Below are 22,943 nucleotides of genomic sequence, written 5' to 3'. Positions count from 1 at the left end.
CACCAATCGCTGATCGGATGAACTCCAAAAGATCAACCTATCTCTGCCAGCTCCTCACTCGAGGTGTCAGCAAAAATTGACAGAGTGACAAGACCGTTCGCTACGCCCCTGCACCCTGACTGGCCGCTCGATCAGCCAATCGACGCTCCCTCTCCTTCATGACTGGTCAGCCAATAGCGGGTGGTCTCCTGGCAGCGGCGGCATTTGCTGAGAGCTTCCGGGGCAGGCGATGACCCCCCGCTCATGCGGGCTCAGGCTGCGGTAGGTGGGTCCTGCCCTGCCCAAGCTCGGCGGGCGGGCGGCTCCGGGGCCAGGCCCCGGCCGGGACTGTTGCGGCTCCGCAGGGGCCGATCGCCCCCCGCGAGCCGCTGGCCTGGTCCCGTTCCCGCGGTGGGGACAGTGCCCCGGGCCAAGGCAGGAACTCCTCCCTCGCCCTCCCGGGCAGGCCAGGCGCCAGGGCTCCGGGCGAGCGGGCTCCCTCCGCCCGCCCCGGGCCGGCCAGCCCTTGCCCTCCCCGCGAGCCCCGGGCCGGAGCCGGCCCCAGCCGCGGGGCCCTGGCCCCGCGTGAGTCCCGCTGGGCTGCCGGGCGCGGCTTGCCCCACTTCCGGGCGGGCCCTCCAGGCCCAGTGGCCTCTGCTCGCGTAGCCGTGCCCCGCGCCACCTGGCTGCGAAACGGCCCGCTCCTCTGTGTCGGAGCAGAGCGGGGTACTCGGGGGTAAAGCAACGGCCCTGCAGGGGCCGGGGAGAGAGAGCCCCCAACGGGACTCGGAACACGGGCGCCTTCGGCTGTGCTGGGGTGTGAGGAGCTGGGCGACGGGTGCAGGAGCTGGACCTGGACCTGGACCTGTCTGTGCTGGGGGGCAGGGAGCTGGGCGACGGGTGCAGGAGCTGGACCTGTCTGTGCTGGGGGGCAGGGAGCTGGGCGACGGGTGCAGGAGCTGGACCTGGACCTGTCTGTGCTGGGGGGCAGGGAGCTGGGCGACGGGTGCAGGAGCTGGACCTGGACCTGTCTGTGCTGGGGGGCAGGGAGCTGGGCGACGGGTGCAGGAGCTGGACCTGGACCTGTCTGTGCTGGGGGGCAGGGAGCTGGGCGACGGGTGCAGGAGCTGGACCTGGACCTGTCTGTGCTGGGGGGCAGGGAGCTGGGCGACGGGTGCAGGAGCTGGACCTGGACCTGTCTGTGCTGGGGGGCGGGGAGCTGGGCGGCAGGTGCGGGGGCTGGACCTGAACCTGTCTGTGCTGGGGCCGGGGAGCTGGGCAACGGGTGTGGGGGCTGGACTTGTCTGTGCTGGGGGCAGGGAGCTGGGTTACAGTGGAGGATGACTCTGCTGGGGAGCAGGGAGCTGAGTTGCGGGCCAGGGAGTTGTCTGCTGTGAGGCAGGGAGCTGGGTTAAGTGAGGAGGGGGCAGGCAGTTGTCTGTTCTCAGGTAAGGGAGCTAGGCACTGCACCAAGCTCGCCGACCCACCAAGCTTGGCTCCTTGCTCCGCAGCACTTGGCCCCATACGAGCTTTCCCCTCTTCCACTCGGTCTGACACATTGGGGCCCGCATGGCTGCACCTAAGGGGGCTGGCCTGGCCATTGGTGAGCAGAGCCTGCAACGGGCAGCAACTGCAAACTGATCATCTCTCTTGCTCTGTACAGGACGCTCATTCCTGCCACTCTCCTTGTCCTGCTTGTGTCCGTGGCACTGGCACCGATGGTAGCGTCTCTGGGGCTGATACCAATCTGAGGATCAGGAACCACCAGCCCTGTGCTAGGGACTTCCTGTGTTTGGTGTTCCCTAGCCTTGGTCCATGAGGACCCTGGGGCCAGCCTGTGCAGTTTGACACCTGGAGTAGGGGCAAAGAGCACAGGCCTGCGGCCTGGCTTTGCTGGGTCGTGGTGTGTCGTGTTGTGAGGTCCCTGCGTTGGCCTGGTGCTGGGCACTAGAACCTTTCCCTAGGGATCCTCCACGGGTCCAGCCACCGCCTGCTGCGATGCGTCGGGACAAACCTCAGGAACGGGCTGCCAGCTGGCCAGCTGATCACATCAAAGTGCTAATTGCCTTGTGGGCGGAGGCGGCCACCTCACATGACCTGAGCTCCCGTGGCAGGAACAGGGTTGTCTATGATGGCATCTCCCAGCGCCTGGCTGAGCTGGGCATCTATCGCACCGGGGACCAGTGTCGGGAGAAGATGAAAGGCCTCAAGGTGACATATCGCAAGGCCAAAGAGAACAATGCAGCCGGGAGGCCGCCCATGCGCTGCCCATTCTACGAGGAGATGGACCAGATCATGCAGCGCTGCGACAGTACCCGCTCCAGCCTCCTGGCAGAGAGTGGCGAGGGGCCTGGCGCCCCAGACAGGCAGGAGGGCACAGCTGCCCCGGAGAGCTGGGGAGCACCATCCTTTGAGCCATGGGATTCCCAAGCCACTGCTGCCTTTGAGCACTGGGAGTCCCAGGCCTCGGCCTCTGACCATTGGGGGTCCCAAGCTGCAGCCTCAGAGAGCCAGGGAGCTGACGAACTGGGCTACGTGCTCCCTGAGGCGCAAGCCCTGCTGGGCGAGGTGCAGGCCGTGCAGGTGAAGGAGGAAGAGGCGTCCGCAGATGAACTGCTGCCTGAGCCTGGTAAGCCCCTGTTGTTGGCAACGGGTTGCTGGGAGGTGCCACACCAGGGGCCCGACCCTGCCCACTGGCCCTGGTTCCTGGAGTCCTAGCCATGCCAGAATCTTGCCATCCTGGCAAGCAGCAGTTCTGTGTCAGGGCCTCGTGGCTGGGAACATGGCCCAGGGTAGGAACATAGCTGGGGTCCTTGGGTCCCACAACTGCAGGCAGGCTGAGACCAGAGCTCCATGGGGCCACAAACTGCCCCTGTTGTGGGCTGGTGCAGCTAAGCCCTGCTCCCCCTAAGGTGCCTAGCCCAGGGGACTCTGTAGAGGGGGTGGGGTAACCTCGCTGCCATCGCCTGGCCTGGTTCTCTTGGGAGCTCTCCACAGGGGCCCTCCCCCACAGCACTGGGGCCACGTCCTTTTCCGAGGGACCCAGTCCCCTACTGCTAGGAGAGGGAGCCCCAGGCCATCTGAAGAGAAACGCGGGGGGAGGAGGGAAACTGTTACATTAATTTGGATGGAGCTGCAGGCAGGCGGCTGAGCTGGGCAGGTGAATCAGCCACCACAGCTCTTCTCCAGCCTCTGGCTCACCATACCCCTGGTGGGGGACATCACCTGGCTGGTCTTAGCAGGCCCCTCTCCTTTCCTGTCTTTCACAGGCTGGCAGAGCTGGCTGGGCCATCTCGGCCTGTCAGGCTTCCACTGCAGCATGATTGGGGTCAAAGTGGAGCAACGAGATGACCAGTGGGGGATGGGAAGGGACATACAAGCAAGGGGAAGACAGAGCAGGGTCTCGTATATCAGTCTGGGGTCCCGCAGTGCTGGCCGGGAATTCCCAGGAGCATGCTGGGGTCTGTGTGTCTCAGAGGACCCTGAGGTTTGTTAGAGGGCTTTCCGTTCACGCTCTCCTCTGGTTCTTGTCACGCAGACAGAAATCAGAAGTCCGAAGTGCAGGTAATTTGATGTCTATTGGGATTAGTTCCAAATAAGCATATCCATAGCTCTACACACCAGCAGAGTCTGTTTCCCAGTGTTCCGTTCCCAGCTCTGACACCGCAGAGCCTTGCTTGTGTCCCCATTCCCTAATCCGCATTTCCCACCTCCTCCTTAGCAAGCCCAAATATACCTGCAATGCATGCTCACATTCCCAGCCCTTACAACTTAGGGTCATGTTCCATTTTGTGTCTGGGGTCTTCATCCCACCCCTTTTTTGTACCCCATGGGAGGGGTAAGGAGTGAGGTTGTGCTCTGGTCAGGGATGCACATTTCTTTAGTCTTTTAGTGCTTTATACCCCTCCCACCCCCCAAGCCCCTTTGCCCCTCCCGACTAGTTGCTTGACTTTGCCTTGAAATAGTGGTTGAGACAATCTTAGTGTGCTCTGGAGTAACACTTTAACAGCTCTTACCTGTTCCCATTGTACTAACAAATCCAGCTGACTAGGCAGAAGCAATATCAGTGTCTTTGTCCCTTGTTTACACATTTTAGCATAAGAGTATCAAAAAGTCAAACCCAAAGTCTAGCCTAGGGTAACAAACAGACCTATATACTAACAAGGTTTACCAGTGGCGGGCAGAGGCTCTGGGCTGAAGCCTTTCCCTAGAAGTCCCGGGGATCCGTATTGTTGCCCCCACCAAGTCTCTGTGAGCAGGCCTTGAAGGGGGCATGGGCGGAACAGAGCCACTTGTCACCCTGGCACCAATTAGCCCTGGCACACCAAGGCCACTCCATTACTCTCCAGTCCCAGTCTTCTCTTGTCTGCAAGCCATGGAGCTCGAGCCCTTTGTGTTAGCACCGATCCAGCCTGGCTGTGCTTCTCCTGTCCTGGCCATCGTCACTCAGTGTGCCAGGGCCTGGCATGCTTTGGAAACTAGACTTGGCTTGTGTGCATGGTTCCGCCACCCTGCCTGGCCCAACTGGACTGTGCCTGGTGTCTGGGGCCTTCCTCTGCCTGCCCACAGGGGGAAAGCGGTCCTGAGTTTCCCTCTCCTTGTTCTGGGCACCATCGGCTTCATCTGAGGGTAGCACTGTGCCCCTCTTTCCATGCGCCATCGCTCTTGGTGCCCCAGCCTGACTGGGAGCAGACGCTGTACAGTAAAGGGAGCTGCAGGGGTGGGCCATACCAATACAACGGGGTCTGTGCCGAGCCAGGTGTGCTGTGGGCCCTTACTCTGCATTCTTTTTCTCTCCAGACCCATCGGCATCGGTGGAGCCCCAACTGGCCTCCCGGAAGCTGGTCTCGGCGCTGGACCGGCTCGTGCACCTCCGGGCCAGAAAGCGCAAAGCGCGGGAGGATGGGCCACTGGAGACTGCACGGGGCCCCACCCAGAAGCATGGGCGCAGCCAGCTGGAGTTGAAGCGGACAAGGCGTGCTGGCGCCTGGAGGGCAGAGGAGAGGCAGAGCCTGGCCGAGTTCATCCAGCATGACCGGGAGATGCGGCAGGAGGACCGGGAGTTCCAGGCCCAGCTCCTGGAGAAGCTCTTCCAGAAGCAGCTGGAGATGGTGGGGGCCCTGGCCCAGCCCGCACCCCCACTGCAGGAGCCAGAGCCAGTGGCACGGGAGGGAGCTGGGCTCCAGTTCCACACTCTACTGGAGCAGGCAGTGCAAGTGCAGGCCAAGGGGCAGGATGCTGAGACAGCCGGCCCCGCCCCTGCGGGAGCCTTGGAGCGAGCAGGGAAAGTACCCTCAGCCGTGCAGTACTGGACGGCAGATGAGATCCTGCGCTGGCTGGTGCCGCAGCAACCGCTGAATGGGCAGCAGCCTTGGGGTGAGCGGTGTAGGGAGGGGCTGCTGGGCCCCCTGGCCTCACGGGGAGATGGAGAAGGGGGTGAGAATGAGACTGATCTCACCTCCTCCAGACGAGTGACTGACACCTGCCAGGGGCCCAAAGGCCTGCGGGGAGCCCGACTCCTCCCTCCCCTCGGCGGGGAAGCCCAACAGACCCACGCCAGCCTGGATGCCAGTGAGGCCAGTGACGGTGCCAAGGTGAAGGGAGCTGTCCTGCGCCGCCACGACACAGAGACGCAGCGCCAGCGCTTCAGGGGCTTCCGCTACCAGGACGCCGAAGGGCCGCGGGAGGTTTACGGCCGCCTGTGGGAACTTTCCCATCGCTGGCTGCAGCCAGAGACCCGCACCAAGGAGCAGGTGCTGGAGCTGCTGGTTCTCGAGCAGTTCTTGAGCCTCCTGCCTGAGGAAATGCAGAGCTGGGTGCGGGAGCGTGGCCCAGAGAGCGGCCAGGAGGCCGTGGCCCTGGCAGAGGATTTCCAGCTTGTTCCCCAGAAGCCCGGATGGCAGCCCCAGGTGAGCACGTGGGATGCTGCACATCCCATGGCCTCGCCCCCTGGGAGCAGAGTGGTGTGGGGGGTGATGGCACCAGGATTGCTGCTTGCCCTGTGCCTGGTCCTTGGTGCAGGGGACGTTTTGTGGCTCCACAGCATGGGCCCGTGTGGTGCTGGGGACAGTGCCTGGACTAGCTGGCACTAAGCAGAGACACCTGTTGTTTCAGGCGCGGGTGCCAGCCCAGGAAGGGGCCAGGGATGTCGGTGCAGCGCAGCGGGCCCTGCCGGCCGAGCGGCAGAGGGCGCCCCAGAGGGCCAGCGGGCAGGAGAACGGCTGGAACTGCGGCTTGTTGGGTGAGGCCTCCGTTCCCCAGCACTGGATCCGGCTGTCTCTGAAGCGCTGGTTGGGCTCCAGCGCAGGGCTGGTCTCTGGATTCTGGGGGCTCAGCCTGGGTGGGTCCCAGGGGGACTAGCAGGAGATACCCTGAGTTCACCCCCATGCTGGCTGGGTGTGCCCTCAGCACCCAACCTGCTCCTCTGCCCCAATACAGGCTGCAGTAGTTGTCACTGTACTGAGGCTGAAGGCCCTGGAGCATAGACAGAATGGGGAGATGTCTCCCTGCTCTCCGTTCTGGAGCTTGGAGCCACAGTGCCTCTGGCAGCCTGCAGCAGCTATAGCAAGGGAAGTCCTGCTTACCGCTGCAGCTGGAGTGTACTGGCCGGTCATACATGGGCTGGAGTGTGCTCTGGGGGATGGAGCATGCACAGGCTGGTTGCTCAAGGTGCTGAAACGTGCTCCGTCATGCGAGGGGATGGAGCATGCACAGGCTGGTCGTATGGAAGGCTGGAGTGTGCTTGAGGTAACTGGAATGTTCAGTAATTTTAGCAACTGAGTTCTAACAGATCTCTACTGAGCATGTGCAAACTTGACACTTTCTAGAGGCTCAGATGTGGCTGGGCGTGAGCAGGGTTTCATAGAAAAAGCCAAAGGCACCTCCCTGGGGCCAGCACCCCCTACCCAGTCTCTGGCCTTAGGACCTCTGGCACCCTATGCTCAGGAGCAATGTGAATATTATGGCCGGTTCGGTAACTGAGCGAAGCAGGCTGTTTTCCCACTCTCGTTTCTGGAAAGGGTTGAACGGTTCCCGCTGGATTCAGCGGGAGTCAGGCAGCTTGCAAGGAAACCCCAGCCCGGAAACCTGCAGTTTGGCAAAGATACATGCAGCTGAAAACAGGGTCCTGTAATGAGAAGTGTTGGGCAACTATAGCTATAGAGGGAGCTGCCAGCTCCGCCTGTAATGAAACCCTGGTGTCTTAAGTCCTTCCCGGTGCTGAGGGAGAGGAGAGTGCCATAGACCTGCTTGCCGGGGTCTGGGCTTTCCAGGCGGTTCCTGTGTGGTGTGAAGGTCCCAAGTCTCCTGCATTGACTCTCCCATGAGGCAGGGCCATGCTTTCATCCCCGTTACAGAGCTGAGGCCAGTGACCCTCTGTGACTGGCCCAAGGTCTGGGCACAGCCGAGATGAACTCAGCTCCCTGATGCCCAACCCCTTGGCCCCGGACTGGACCCTGTCTCTCTCGAGCAATAACTCTTGGTGATTTATTCTCCCAGCTGCCACGCCGTGTGCCCCGCTGGTGCGGAGACCAAGCCTGGGGGCGATTGAGCCAGCTGCTCCCCAGCCCCTGCGCAACAGAGCGGGCTCCAGGCAGGGACAGCAAGTGGAGAATGGCTTAGAGCCGCTGCAGAGCGCTGGGCACCTGCAGCAAGCAGAGAAGAACACTGCCCCAGTGCCACGCCCAGCAGCTGGGAAGGCGACTGAGCTATGCGTTGCTGGCCCAGGAGGGCATGTGGGGACGGACGGCGTGCTACAGGGCAGAGCCACCATTCAAGGGGGCAGCAGCATCTCAGAGGCTCAGAATGGGGCTCCATGTGAGCAGCAGATACCTGCTAGCCTCGTGCGGATGGAGCGCACCGGCTCCAAGGGCGGCAGGGCCTGCGGCGCCTTGCCCAGGAGCGCTGGCTGTGCATCCCCGGAGCTGGATGGCCCCGTGCTCGGGACCCTCCTGGAGACGTCCTTGGACTCCCCATGGGACAGAGAGGGCAGCACAGACAGGGCACCGGAGGGCGGTACAGCATGTCTGGGGACACAGCCCCGCTGCCTGAGCTGCACGGTACTGCGGGCTGATCTGGATGCCACGCGGGAGGAGCTGAGAATCACCCAAGGTAGGCACTGGTCCCTGGGGAGCCCATGGGGTCAAGGCTTCCATCAGGGGCTGCTCTGTCACCAGCCAGGGCCTGACAGCAGCAAACAGATCCCAGAGGGGCTCAGCAGCTGCAGGCCCATTAGGCCAGGACAGGGAAGAGGCAGCACCTCTGGTGAGCAGGCCCAGGTTGACACTGTTGCCAAGGTTGGGAGTGAGTTTGGTGCCAAAGGCCCAGCCCTGGGTTTCTGAGCTCAGAGATTTACTCCATAGGGGTACCACTGGGGCAGTCCATAAAGAGACAGAATCGCAGCCCCAAGTTGGCACATGCACTAACAGAGTATCTCCATTAGGAGGCAGTGGTAGCGGGTGGTTATCCCAGTATTTGAGCAGGGCATGGTGAGCGATCTGCTGGTTCTCATCAGCAGGCAGCAGTAGTAGGCTGTTTCCCAGGGCTGATGGGACTGGGCTCTGTTCCCAGCCACGGGGCAAGATCCATGCAGCGTGTTTGTCCTGCAGCTTCCACCCTGTACGGGCTGAGCGGCACCCACTTGCAGGGCCTGGCTGAGGCCCTGGGCACCATCTCGCGCATCCTGAACGACAGGAGGCCGACAACGAACAAACCCCCCTGGGGTGCGGCCGAGAGCCCCGGCATGGCTGTACCCCAACAGACACATGTAAGTGCCTGGCCAGACAAACAGCTGCCCTGGTGCCCTGCCCAGCAGGAGCACGCTGGGGCACAAGGCTGCCAGGGGCCAGCCTGGCGCAAGGCACCATAGTGCACAAATTGCTGTACTGGCTCTGACCTCAGTGCCTCAGCTCTCCCTCTGGGCTGCAGGGCCAGCAGCCATTGCACAGCCTGGGGAGCCCCTGGGAGGGCCATGGTGGTGCCACAGTAACCCGCCCTCCAGGCGCATTGAGAGGGCCCATGAGACTCCATGAGGCCGGGAGGTATCTGCCAAGCCCCTTGCTGCCAAGGGGCTTGAGACTTTTCTCCTCTGAATTTCCAGTGGTTTGACAGAAAATTTTCCAATTGCTTCCAAGAATCATCAACTTCCCCTGCCAGGGAGACCCCCGGCAGCATGGGCCGGTCTCCCCCCAGAGACATGCACGGTGGCTGGTGGATGCAGGGCTCTGAGCATGATGACCAGGGATACACTCATTACCTGACCCCAGTGCCCAGCGGGGGGCTGATGGGCTAGGCTTGGCAACTCCTGTTCTCACTCTGTCACTCCCCGCAGCTCTCCTGAAGCCCAAGTGCCTGATGAGCAGCTGGCCGTGGCCCACCGCCAAGGAGCCCACACGTTCAGCAGCAGCGTCGGCAGCCCCAGGGAGAAGGTGACAACCTCCCACTAGATCCCAGAGCTGCTAACATCAAGCCCCATACTCGTGGCAGAGCCTGCAGCAGGGAGGCCTTGGACAGAACCTATGGGGCACTGGGCTGACTGCCTGGGGGTGTTGGGAGCTGGATCCAGCGGGGCCTGTGCTGAGCCAGGGGAGCTGGCGTCTCATCACTGGGCTTTCCAGGGAGCCTTTCCTACTCCGCTAGCTTTTTGATACAATGTCCCCAAAACCCTCTACTTCCCCTTCACTTCTCAGGTTGGTCTCAATAAAGCAATGCACAGAGCTCCAGGCCCGGGGACGTGGTGCCTGCAAATGGGAGGAAGTGGCTGTGTCAGGGACTCCCGAGTGCACCATGGCTCATCCTGATCTCCCTGGGTATGGCAGGGCATGGTCTCAGCACCCAGCCTGCCTTTCTGGGCACCCAGTTGGTGAGGGAAGCCCCCAGCCAGAGTGCACCACTGGCCGCTGCTGGGGGAGGGAGCCTGTCAGGGGAGTGTCCAGTTAGTTCAACCAGGAGAAGGTTCAGGGGTGACTTGAGCCCTGCCTGTCTGTACCTATGTGGGGAACAACTCTACAGCAATGGACTGTGCAGAGGGCCAAGAAAGGTCCAACACCATTTTGGGGCTGGAGGTTGAAGCTGGACTAATTCATCCTGGAAATAAGGTGTCAGTTTTTAATGTGACAGTAAAGATCCAAGGGACTGTTTCCCAAGGGCCATGGTGGCTCCTCCCTTGCTGTCAATTGAAAATCAAGATGGGCTGTTCTAAACGCTCTTGTTCTAGGGCTAATGTTGGGGTCATTCGTGACCTGAGCAATGCAGGAGGCCAGACTAGGTGATCACAATGATCCCTTCTGGCCTTGGTATTGATGACCCCGATGGTTGAGGGGCTGGGATTAAAGCAGATGACTTGGGGAAGGGGTCCTGGCTCTCTGCTGCTTCTCCTCCTCTCCCTGCCAATTAACCATGCTCCATGCCAATCCATCCCCCACCAGCCACTCAGCTGGTGCTTGTTGAGCCTGTCGAGTTAAGCATGGCCCACCAACACGTGGTGTCGTCTCTGTCATGTTTTTCAGAGCAGAGAAGCAGGAGCCTGTGTTCACGGGGAGGCTGGGAAATCCCTCCAGGAGCATGGTGGACATTTTGGAGGCTGCATTAGCTGGGAGTCTGGGAAATCCCTCCATCGACATGGTGGGGGGTTCCAGATGATGTGTTAGCCAGGAGGCTGGGAAATCCCTCTCCCAGCATAGCGGGCGTTTTGGAGGCCGCATTGGGGGGAGGCTGGGAAATTGCTGCAGTGGCACAGCAGGTGGTTCGGACACTGCTAGTGGTGAAGCTGGGAAATTCCCCCCGCGCCCCCCCAGTGGTTCAGTGGACGTTGGCTTAGTGGGGAGGCTGGGGAATCCCTCCAGCGGCATGGTGGGTGTTTTGGGATGTTGTTTTAGGTGGAAGGCTGGGAAATCCCCGCCAGCGCCATGGGGGGCGTTTGTTATTCAATTTGAGGGAGGTTGTAAAAGTGGGATCTATTCAGCAGTGCAGTGAGTGGGAACAAAACCATGAGGCCTCATTGAGAATGGACTTTGAAGGGTGTTTGCAAACCAAGGCCCCTGCAGTGACGAGCATGGACCCCAGCACATGGCCAGAGCCCCCAGAACACCCCACTAGAACCTTAGCCAGTCAAGTACCCTGCCCATTAAAAGTGACTGGTCTGTGGTGGCATGGGAGAATGCACCACATTTATTCCAGGGATGCCATTGGCTCCCTGTGCCAGAGGAGCATCACCCATGTGTGGGGCAGATAGGGGGAAGGGACCCCTCAGACTCCCCCAGAGGAACATCAGAGAGCCCCTTTGGTTACAGCTCTCTCCAGCCCAGGTCACTTCTCCCTTGTGGCTGCAGAAGAGATTCAAGTGGCTCAGAGCTGAGAGGACACACCCACCTGGCTCTCAGGCTGTGCTGGGGTTAGTGCCACACTTTGGCTGCCTCGGAGGCGGGCCAGCAGCTGTCCAGCCGACACATTCCTTCCTGGGGCCTTTGCCTGGGTTAGGGTGTGCTGGAGGGAGCGTGCTGGCCCAGGGCTCTGCTTCCTGCTTGCCTGGCACTGGGACATTGGCTCTAGGTGCATGGGGCAGAGTTTAGGACCAGTCATTACTGTGCCAGCCTGGCCTCTTGCAGAGAGATGCTCTTGCAGGCCTGTAGCACCCCTCTGGCCCACCCGGGCTTCACAGCCAGAGGATGCCTGGCTGGACTGGCCCCATGGCAAACACACTTCTTTGGGTTCAGCCAGAGGGAAACACCCTAGTACTGTGCTAACTGGTGGCTGTTAACCCCCTCACAGGAGTAGAGGAGTTGGAGATGTGACTGGTGAGGGGGAGTTTCTCCAAACCAGCAGCAGGGTAACGTCTGACTCTGACCCCAGGTGGGGTGGAACTGGGCAGGGCAGGAGGGCCCAGTGGAGCCCAGCCAAGTGGGGCAGTAGACCTTGGTGTAGTGCAGAAGGGCCTTGCCAGGCGTGGTGGGGCTGGTCCACATAAGTGCGGGGAGGGAACTATTTCTCCACTCTCAGATAATACTTTGCTTCCCCCAACCCTCCACCGCTGCTTTGCTCCCAGAACAGCTGCGGGGGGCGACTGCAACACACGGCGATGGGCATGGAGCCGTGGAGGTGCTCAGCGGGGGTGCCCCCTGCAGGAATTCCCCAGAGCTCCGAGCAGGCATATGAAGTCTGCATGGCTTCACTGCTCTGGGACACTGCCCCCCAGCACAGACAAGCCCCTCCATGGCCCCCTGCCATCCCCGGAAGGCACCAATGTGCCCCTGCAGCCTCTGGGGGGAAAGGGAGCTGGACAGCATGTGACTCTCTGCACTGCCCCTCTGCAAGCACCACCCTCGCAGCTCCCATTGCCCACAGCTCCCTGTTCACAGCCAATGGCAGCTGTGGGGACAGTGCTTGCAGGCAGGAGGAGTGCATGGAGGGAAACCCCTGGCCCCATTCAGGCTTCTCCCATGGAAGCAGCTTAGCAAAATCAACAAACCTACCCTGCTATTTACATTAGGAGGATAATTGATGCTGAATATTGCAACTGACAGAATGTGATATAAACAAATATCGCACAGAAAAAATGTTTTACTGCAGTGTTTTCCACAGAAATTGAAATTAGGGGGTGTGTTCAAAAATACAGGGGGAGGACTGATGAGGGGTGAGACTTTTAGGGCAAAGATGGGCTATATGGCACCATCGTAAAAACTGAAAAATGTTTCACAACCATTTTATTAGATTTAACTCGTTTTTAAATCATAACACCAATTAAAGTTGGCTATACAAGCCTACTATGAAGCACTATATCTACATCCTTCTTGGTTTGTTATAATTTTTCACAACTCTGTTAATGACCTTCTCGAATGCAGTGCTTTCATTTTTGGTGGCTTCTCGTGTCAGGTACTTTCAGTCCTTCATGATATGCTCATGATCAGGCAGAAGGCGATTTCTTTCAGAACACAAAATTCTATTCAATGAGGAAAAGGAACACTTAGCTGTAGCTGTTGTGACTGGGAGTAGAAAGAGATGAATTCCTACTTCTTTAATCCCAGGAAACTGCACAAAAATTGGGTTGAACCATTAGTGATGATGATGATGAAGTTGAAATCAAATCTACATTCGTTCATCAGACGATATTCCACTCTGTGTTCAAATTCTCTATTCTGTAGTGGTCATATGGCAGCCCCATTGCTGGTAGTGCCTCATTCCACATAACTGTCGGTGTTTTATAAGACAGGCATCTGTAAAAGCTAGGTTGATGGAATCCAAAAGTAGTTGTGTAGAGATGTAAGAATCAAGTCCATGTACTTTACTTTTTCAGCTGGCTTAACAAACACTTCTTGTCTTCTTCATTTAAGCAGTTAATATAAGTGCCTTAATTAGTCAACTTCTGAACTGAAGTCTTTGCTTCTTCCAGTACATTTTCAATGGATATCACTCTGATCCAAGTGTAGCTTCCAGTGCTGGACAGAGATCTATTACTATTGTAGCAGATGCCTGGATGCCATTGTTTAATGACCTAAGTGGTTTCAACAGTAGACTTACAAGAGAGAGTGGCGATTGTGTTCTCTGAATTTAGTAGGAAAAGTAGTCCACCAGCCTTACTACTTAGATCTGTCCCATCTCAGTAGATACTTTCCAAAGCCGCCAATAATGGTTGTAGTAATTTTAAGACAACAGCCAGGGATCACTCATGAGAAAGCCAGTTGATTTTCCCAGGTTGGACTAATTTGAACTTCTGTCCCAATGCATCTTCTATATTTTACAAGACATTTAGTCCTGAAACAGGGGATAATGAAAACATTAAATATATAGCTTTTTAAATGCCTTTTGAAGATTCTGCAGCTTGTACTAGCACTAGTTGGAGTAGAAGGCCTCTGTAGTGTGTATTGGAGAGATTAGAGTTACTTTTCTCTGAGCAAAGCTTGTGCTCCACTATGTCTTCTAGAGAAGTTTGCAGCTCCATCAAATGCACAAACAGATATCAGTTTGGGGTTCAATTGACAAGCATTTAATTCTTCTCAGATGTGGGTGTGCATACTCAGGCAGTGTGGGTCACACTTGGGGCAGCTGCCCCCTTTCAGGTCGATCGGCCCAGGCTCTGCGCAGACTCAGGCAGCATGGCTGACACACGGGGGAAGCTGCTTCCTCTCCAGGCAGTCGGCCCAGGCTCTGTGCAAACTATGGCAGCATGGGTCACACCAGGGGCAGCTGCCCCCTCTCTGGGTGATCGGCCCAGGCTCTGCACAGACTTAGGGAGTGTGGGTCATACAGGGGAAGCTGCCCCCTATCTAGGCGATCAGCTTAGGCTCTGCACAGGCCCAGGCTCTGTCAGAGGTGCAGCCAATGTGTTTTCTATAACCTGAACATCTAGAAATTCATCTACTGACCTACCACTGATATCAACATAGCATAGGCAGTGACTTAATACTTGACACCTGGGGTCCTGAGTGAGTGGACTCCCTGAAGGGGCCCACACAAAAGACAGGTGTGCTAAAGGCTCAGAGAGGTGCAGTTCCAGGAGGTGAAGGGGCTTAATCCCTGAGAGTGGATCCCCAAGAAGGGCTGTCACACTGAAGGGGGTTCCCCCCAGGGACTGTACAGGGCCAAGAGTCGGCACGACCTGTGAGTCCGTGACAACACCTATTTATCTTCCTGCTTCGAGCAGGGGGTTGGACTAGATGACCCTCTGGGGTCCCTTCCAACCCTGATATTCTATGATTCTATTCTATGATTTACATCGGTGTGTTCATCAGCCACGTATGCAGATTTTCTGAATGCGGTGACAGAGTTCTTTACTTTTTCAACTGCTCAGTCTTTCACTGTAGCACCGCATGCTTCTAACCAGTCAGCTGAGTTTCTTGCAGAAAGATAGTGAGCATTTGCTGGTCTTGGTTGGAACCAGTGTCCAACTTCAGGATTAACAAATGACAATGCTCTTAACATTGGCCTCCAGTTTGTAGTGTGCATGGTATCTCTTGCTTTAAGAGCAAGTATGATGTGACAGTCATTTTGTTTGCATAAACTGTGTTGTGGCTCCAGCATTCTTAACAGTCTCTTTTTAAGTACTTCTAAAATTGGCTTTGACAATTACTGGCTTATAAGGCTTTCTGCATGGTGATGCAATCCAGAGGATTTCACAGTTTGCAGCCTTTTCACATAGTTTATCAGCTTTGGCTTTGCTGATCAGTCTGGTAAACCAAGCTCCTCCACTATTACTATAAATCCATGGTATGCACACATCTTGAATACTGCATGCAGGTCTGGTTGCCCCATCTCAAACAAGATATACTGGAGTTGGAAAAGGTACAGAGAAGGGCAACTAAAATGATTAGGTGTATGGAACAGCTTCCATGTAAGGAGAGATTAAAAAGACTGGGGGACTTTCCGGCTTGGAAAAGAGATGACTAAGAGGGGATATGATAGAGGTGTATAAAATCTTGACTGGTGCGGAGAAAGTGAAAAGCTTCCTTACATAACACAAGAACTAGGGGTCACCCAATGAAATTAATAGGCAGCAGGTTTAAAACAAACAAAAGGAAATATTTCTTCACACAAGGCAGTGAACCTGTGGAACTTTTAGCCAGGGGATGTTGTGAAGTCCAAAACTAGAACAGGATTCAAAAAAGAACTTGATAAGTTCATGGAGGATATGTCCATCAATGGCTATTAGCCAGGATGCAACACCATGCTCTGAGAGCCTCTGTTTGCCTGAAGCTGGGAGTGGATGGCAGGAGATGTATCACTCAATAATTGCCCTGTTCTGTTAATTCCCTTTGAAGCACCTGGCATTGGCCACTGTTGGAAGACAGAGTACTGGGCTAGATGGACCACTGGTCTGACCCAATATGGCTATTCTTATGTTTTCATGTAAAAATTATAATAAAAATGTTTAATACAGAAACTCCCAAAACCAGCCAAAATTGATCAGCAGACAGAGCTGTGCTGCCCAAATGGATACCTAATGTTTCAATTTCAATTCAAATTTCCAATCAATGACTAAATTGGCAACACTGCATGTAACTAGTTGGCCAATGGGGGGTGTTGGTGAAATTGAGGGGGTGGTGTAGGGAAGGCCTGGCATTACTGAATTAAGTCCCCTGTTGTAGCACTTCAGTAGGTTACATCAGACAAAGAGGAGCTGCAGTGACTAGGCATTCGGATACCTGTGCCTTTAAGAAAAGGGCATTGGAATGCCTGTGCCTTTAAGAGCCAGCGCTGGGAAGCCCTGCTGAGAGATACTGTCTGTGGGAGGGGAAATAAAACAGCCCCTCTGCTCCCTGCACTGTATTTTTCCCCCACTGGTGTCTCAGTCCACTGGGGTAACTGTTACCCCCTCTGCCAGTGCCAGGGTTTTGCCCTCTGTCACCCTCTGGCTGTGCCTCACCCCTGGGATCAACCCCAGCTCCTTCCTCCCCCTCCCTGATTTTGCCTTTGGCCCCTCTTCTAACCCTGCTTCCAACTGCTTGACCCCCATGACTAGTCAATTTCCGCCCCCTGCTCAGACCCTGGCCACCTCCCTGCTCTGATTTGCCCCCTTTGCCCCTTTTAAACCTCTGCAGAATCTTATGGCTAATAAGGGCAGGGTGAAGGGCAGTGGCTTCAGTGGATGTTACTGAGCATGCTCAGTACACCATAAGTAGCACACTACTACAGGGAGCCAGCCCTCCAGCCACCTCCAGCTGGTGTCCACTGTCTATGCTGTGTTCCCAACCCCCAACTCCAGGGCACATCTATAAATTCCTATGTTTGTAATATTATCCCTTATGAGGGACCATCTCTACTCACTGTAGGACAAATCTCCCCAGTGGGATCACCACATGGCACTCATGGCTCTGTTAGCCACCCACCCCAGCCTTCTGCATCTTTCCCGAGGCTGGATCCCACACTTCCTGCTTCTGATTGTTCCCCGTCTCCATTCCGCTGTCCTGGGCTGTGGGAGTTGGCTTAGCGCACCACCAGCAGCTGTGCTGGTCCCAGCCCGGGCTGTGTTGAGGCCCTGGAGCATTCCTGTGCACCAGGACTGTTACACAGGGACAAAACCTCAAAGATATAGTTGCCTTACCTTGCTTCCCCTGCTGCCTGTTCTCCCATTGCTTTGTGGGGAAGACTCCTGGCTGCAAAGAAAACTTCCAAAAGTGAACCCCATGACCAACACTTTTGAAGCACTTGGAGGAGAGGAAGGTGATGAGGAACAGTCAGCATAGATTCACCAAGGGCAAGTCATGCCTGACCAACCTGATTGCCTTCTATGACGAGATAACTGGCTCTGTGAATATGGGGAAAGCAGTGGATGTGATATATCTTGACTTTAGCAAAGCTTTTGATAAGGTCTCCTACAATATACTTGCCAGTTAAGTATGGATTGGATAAATGGACTATAAGGTGGATAGAAAGCTGGCTAGATTGTCAGGCTCAACGGGTAGTGATCAACGGCTCGATGTCTAGTTGGCACCTGGTATCAAGCAGAGTGCCCCAGAGGTCGGTCCTGGGGCTGGTTTTGTTCAACATCTTTATCAGTGATCTGGATGATGGGATTAATTGCACCCTAAGCAAGTTCGCAGATGACATTAAGCTGTGGGGAAAGGTAGATACACTGGAGGGAAGGGATAGGGTCCAGAGTGACCGAGACAAATTGGAGGATTGGGCCAAAAGAAATTTGATGAGGTTCAACAAGGACAAGTGCAGAGTCCTGCACTTAGGAAGGAAGAATCCCATGCACCGCTATAGGCTGGGGACCGACAGGCTAAGCAGCAGTTCTACAGAAAAGGACCTGACCTGGGGATTACCGAGAACAAGAAGCTGGATATGAGTCAGCATGTGCCCTTGTTGCAAGAAGGCTAATGGCATATTGGGCTGCATTAGTAGGAGCGTTGCCAGCAGATCAAGGGAAGTGATTATTCCCCTCTATTCGGCACTGGTGAGGCCACACCAGGAGTATTGCATCCAGTTTTGGTTCCCCCACTACAGAAGGAATGTGGACAAATTGGAGAGAGTCCAGTGGAGGGCAATGAAAATGATTAGGGGGCTGGGGCAAATGACTTAAACAAGGAGAGGCTGAGGGAACTGGGATTATTTAGTCTGCAGAAGAGAAGAATGAGGAGGGATTTGATAGCAGCCTTCAACTACCTGAAGGAGGGGGGGTCCAAAGAGGATGGAGCTCAGCTGTTCTCAGTGGTGGCAGATGACAGAACAAGGACCAATGGTCTCAAGTTGCAGTGGGGGAGGTCTAGGTTGGATATTAGGAAACACTATTTCACTAGGAGGGTGGTGAAGCACTGGAATGGGTTACCTAGAGAGGTGGTCGATTCTCTGTCCTTAGAGGTTTTTAAGGCCTGGCTTGACAAAGCCCTGGCCGGGATGATTTAGTTGGGGTTGGTCCTGCTTTGAACAGGGGATTGGACTAGATGACCTCCTGAGGTCTCTTCCAACCTTAATATTCTATGATTCTATGAACTCTGCCTGAGTATGTGTAGAGATTGTGCCGATCACCCTAGAGGAGGCAGCTGCCCTGAGTGTAACTCATGTAGCCTGAGTCTGCAAAGAGTCTGGGTCAATCGCCCTGGGAGAGGGCAGCTGTCCTGGGTGTCAGCCATGCTGCCTGAGTCTGCGCAGAGCCTGTGTCGATCGCCCAGAGAGTGGGCAGTTGCCCTGGGTGTGACCCACACTCCCTAAGTCTGGGCATAGCCTGGGACAATCGCCCGGAGAGGGGAGAGCTGTCCCAGGTGTCAGCCATGTTGTCTGAGTGTGCACAGAGCCTGAGCCAATGGCCCAGAGAGGGGGCAGCTGCCCCAAATGTGCCCCACAGTGCCTGAGTCTGTGCAGAGCCTGGGTCGATTGACCTGAAAGGGGGCAGATTCCCTGACCGTGAGCCATGCTGCCTGAGTCTGCACAGAGCCTGGGGGATCACCTGGAGTGGGGGCAGCTGTCCCAGGTGCGAGCTACACTGCCTGAGTCTGCGCAGAGCCTGGGACTATCACCTGGAGAGGGGCAGCTGCCCCAGGTGTGACACACGCTCCCTAATTCTGGGCAGAGACTGGGCCAATCGCCTGGAGAGGTGGCAGCTGCCCTGTGTGTGACCCATGCTCCCTAAATCTGCGCACACACTGGGCTGACTGCCCGGAGAGGGGGTGTCATGGAGTCACCGGATCATTCTTGTTTTTTTCTTGGTTTTGTCAATGGTTTGCATGTAGAGGGGGTGGGACGCAGTTTCCCTGGGTGTTACTGGTTTAACAAGGTGATGGGAGAGGGAGTTTGTTGTTACAGAGGACCAACCAAGGAACTTGGGACCCCAGCCATGGCCTGGAGAATGGGTATCCCAGCGACCGGTGACCTGGTGACTGGGAGGCCCAGCTCAGGAGTCACAGTCGGTTCTGGCCAGTGGGAGGACAATAGGCTGCAAAGAGAGGACCCCTGTCAAGGTTCCTTCCCCACTCTGAACTCTAGGGTACAGATGTGGGGACCTGCATGAAAACCTCCTAAGCTTATTTTTACCAGCTTAGGTTAAAACTTCCCCAAGGTACAAATTAATTTTACCCTTTGCCCTTGGATTTCCACTGCCACCACCAAACTTTATCTGCGTTCCTGAAAAAACGGAGTTTGGACATGTCTTTCCCCCCAAAATCCTCCCAACCCTTGCACCCCACTTCCTGGGGAAGGTTTGGTAAAAATCCTCACCAATTTGCATAGGTAACCACAGACCCAAACCCTTGGATCTTAGAACAATGAAAAAGCATTCAGTTTCCTCACAAGAAGACTTTTAATAGAAGTAAAAAAAAATCATAGAATCATAGAATATCAGGGTTGGAAGGGACCCCAGAAGGTCATCTAGTCCAACCCCCTGCTCAAAGCAGGACCAATTCCCAGTTAAATCATCCCAGCCAGGGCTTTGTCAAGCCTGACCTTAAAAACCTCTAAGGAAGGAGATTCTACCACCTCCCTAGGTAACGCATTCCAGTGTTTCACCACCCTCTTAGTGAAAAAGTTTTTCCTAATATCCAATCTAAACCTCCCCCACTGCAACTTGACACCATTACTCCTCGTTCTGTCATCTGCTACCATTGAGAACAGTCTAGAGCCATCCTCTTTGGAGCCCCCTTTCAGGTAGTTGAAAGCAGCTATCAAATCCCCCCTCATTCTTCTCTTCTGCAGGCTAAACAATCCCAGCTCCCTCAGCCTCTCCTCATAACTCATGTGTTCCAGTCCCCTAATCATTTTTGTTGCCCTTCGCTGGACTCTCTCCAATTTATCCACATCTAATCATCTCTGTAAAATCAGGATGGTAAATACCTTACAGGGTAATTAGATTCAAAACATAGAGAATCCCTCTAGGCAAAACCTTAAGTTACAAAAAAGACACACAGACAGGAATATTCATTCTATTCAGCACAGCTATTTTCTCAGCCATTTAAAGAAATCATAATCTAACACATACCTAGCTAGATTACTTACTAAGTTCTAAGACTCCATTCCTGTTCTGTCCCCGGCAAAAGCATCATACAGACAGACACGACCCTTTGTTTTTCTCCCTCCTCCCAGCTTTTGAAAGTATCTTGTCTCCTCATTGGTCATTTTGGTCAGGTGCCAGCGAGGTTACCTTTAGCTTCTTAACCCTTTACAGGTGAGAGGATTTTTCCTCTGGCCAGGAGGGATTTTAAAGGGGTTTACCCTTCCCTTTATATTTATGACAACCCCAGTGACCTGACCAGCCAGTTCCAGCCAGAGGGGAGCAAAGGATGGCTAAGAGGAGAGGAGGCTCAAACAACCCTGTTTACCTGGATAGAAGACAATGGACAGAGGCAGGACTTGCGGGAGGTGATATCGGATGCCCAGCTCGAAAGCACGGGGCGGGGGCTCGGGACTGGAGAGAGATAGCAGGCAGAGCCCACGTGGATGCAGGAGAAACTTAGATGTACAATGCTGAGGGAGGCCAGGCCTGAGGCCTGGAGAGTTTCCTATGCTGTGCTCAGACGCTCAATAAACCCTCCTGTTTTATGCTGCCTGAGAGTCACTCCGGTCTAGAGTTCAGGGTTGCATTATTCCCTCTGGGAGTGGAGGCCCTGGAGGTCCAGAGCAAGTGGACTCCCGGAGGAGGCCCACGGCAAGAGACAGGCATGCTAAGGCTCAGAGAAGTGTGGTTCCAGGATGTGGAGGGGCTTAACCCCCGAGAGTGGACCCCCGAGAAGGGCTGTCACACTGGAGGGGGTTCTCCCCAAGGACTGTACGGGGCCAAGAGTGGGCACAACCTGTGAGTCTGTGACACAATGCTCTGGAACGACTCCATACGAAGCCAATCAGGACTCTGGGGGAGCCTCCTGTCTCTGATCATACTGCCTCCAGAGCAAGAAACTCACACAGCTTTGACCTTCCTGGGTCTGACCTCAGAGCATTCAGCATCCTCTGCCCTCCGTGCGCTTCCCACAGCAAGTCTGCCCGGGCGGGGCTCCAGGGGAAGCCAGAGGGCCCTGCACCCCAACTCTGCAGCCAGCAGTGAATCTCCGCCAGCCGGTAAAACAGAATGTTTATTAGTCAACAGGAACATAGCATCGGGCAAAACTTGTTAGCACAGAAATCAGTGACTTTCAGCCAAGTCCATCTTGTGGGGAGGGGAGCCCAGAGCCAGGGCTCTGGTCCTCCCCCTGCACCCCAAGCTAGCCAAGACTGACTCGTTTCCAGCTGCCTGGCTCCTGCCCTGCTCGCTGTGCCTCCTCCGGCCTTTGTCTTGCTTCCTGGGCCAAGAGTCACCTAGTTGCATCCCCCTCCTGGGTCTCAGGTTATGAAGGGGCAGCTATATCATCAGTGCAGGCAGCTGGAGCAGCCTCTGCAAAAGTCACACCCCCTTATTCCCACCACCTAGACATTGGTGCAATGTACAGGGAAACTGAGGCACACACAGCATTCATGCAAACAATAAGACTCACATACAACATAACAAGGGAAAATCCCCACTACGTCACAGGGGGCAGCTGCCCCGGGTGTCAGCCACACTGCCTGAGTCTGCGCAGACCCTGGGAGAATCGCCTGGAGAGGGTGCAGCTGCCCCAGGTGTCAGCCACTCTGTCTGAGTCTACGCAGAGCCTAGGCCGATCGCCCGAAGAGGGAGCAGCTGCCCTGGGTGTCAGCCACACTGCCCGTGTCTGTGCAGAGCCTGGGCCGGTCGCCCAGAGAGGGGGCAGCTGCCATGGTGTGGGCCCTTAAAAGGCTGCAGCCATATCTATTTGGGCGGCGATTCACTGTGTACACTGACCATTTACCCTGACGTGGCTGCACCAAATGAAAGGGGCTAATGCCAAGCTCCTGACATACAGCCTTACTCCACTAGGGTCATGACATGGAGGTGGTCCATGTGAGGGGAATACCAATGTTATAGCTGATGCTTTATCATGGGGCGGGGGCCCTGAACTTCCCCAGGTCACTGGCTAAGTGACCCCCGCTCAGTTCAGATTAGAAGGGAGGAGAGATGTGACAAAGTGGGGGATTTTCTTGTTTTTTTCAATGGTTTGCATGCAGAGGGGGTGGGACGCAGTTTCCCTGGGTGTTACTAGTTTAGTGAGGTGATGGGAGAGGGAGGTTGTTGTTACAGAGGATCAGTGACAGAACTTGGGACCCCAGCCAATGGCCCGGAGAATGGATACCCCAGCGACTGGTGACCTGGTGACCGGTAGGTCCAGCTCGGGAGTCACAGCCAGTTCTGGCCAGTGGGAGGACAATGGGCTGCGAAGAGAGGACCCCAGTGACCTGACCAGCCAGTTCCAGCTAGAGGGGAACAAAAGGACATCGGGAGAGGAGAGGAGGCCCAGGCGACCCTGTTTACCTGGATAGAAGACCATGGACAGAGGTGGGGCTTGGGGGAGGTGATATCGGATGCCCACCTGGGAAGCAGGGGGCCTCCGGACTGGAGAGAGAGCAGGCAGAGCCCACCTGGATGCAAGAGAGACTTAGATGTCCTGTGCTGAGGGAGGCCAGGCCTGAGGGCCCTGAGAGTTTCCTATGCTGTG

The 22,943-nt window shown here is 55.9% G+C and overlaps 1 protein-coding gene across 4 annotated transcripts; it reads left to right on the top strand.

Moving 5' to 3' along the window:
- The first annotated feature begins 202 nt into the window (after positions 1-202).
- On the top strand, positions 203-12,752 carry LOC311512280 (uncharacterized protein). 4 transcript variants are annotated; one of them, XM_084613416.1, is made up of 7 exons: positions 203-261; positions 1,643-2,608; positions 4,780-5,888; positions 6,094-6,220; positions 7,477-8,088; positions 8,586-8,743; positions 9,308-12,752. In XM_084613416.1, exons 2-7 carry the CDS (start codon positions 1,978-1,980, stop codon positions 9,314-9,316), a joined length of 2,646 nt encoding a protein of 881 aa, XP_084469542.1. In that variant the 5' UTR covers positions 203-261; positions 1,643-1,977; the 3' UTR covers positions 9,317-12,752. The 4 variants fall into 4 exon arrangements, with proteins under 4 accessions (XP_084469542.1, XP_084469544.1, XP_084469543.1 ...); XM_084613418.1 differs by having other exon boundaries at positions 212-265; XM_084613417.1 differs by lacking the exon at positions 203-261 and adding an exon at positions 272-414.
- Positions 12,753-22,943: the final 10,191 nt, after the last annotated feature.

Source organism: Lepidochelys olivacea (assembly GCF_965140295.1).
Source record: "Lepidochelys olivacea isolate rLepOli2 genome assembly, chromosome: 24".
Lineage (NCBI taxonomy): Eukaryota > Metazoa > Chordata > Testudines > Cheloniidae > Lepidochelys > Lepidochelys olivacea.
The sequence above is the reverse complement of the archived record's forward strand: the minus strand, read 5'-3'. Positions and strand labels throughout refer to the sequence as shown.

Coding starts and splice junctions, on each gene's coding strand:
- LOC311512280 (XM_084613416.1), top strand. CDS start 1,978: ATGCGTCGGGACAAACCTCAGGAACGGGCTGCCAGCTGGCCAGCTGAT. Junction 2,609..4,779: donor TGAACTGCTGCCTGAGCCTG/GTAAGCCCCTGT, acceptor TTTTCTCTCCAG/ACCCATCGGCATCGGTGGAG. Junction 8,089..8,585: donor GGAGCTGAGAATCACCCAAG/GTAGGCACTGGT, acceptor TTTGTCCTGCAG/CTTCCACCCTGTACGGGCTG.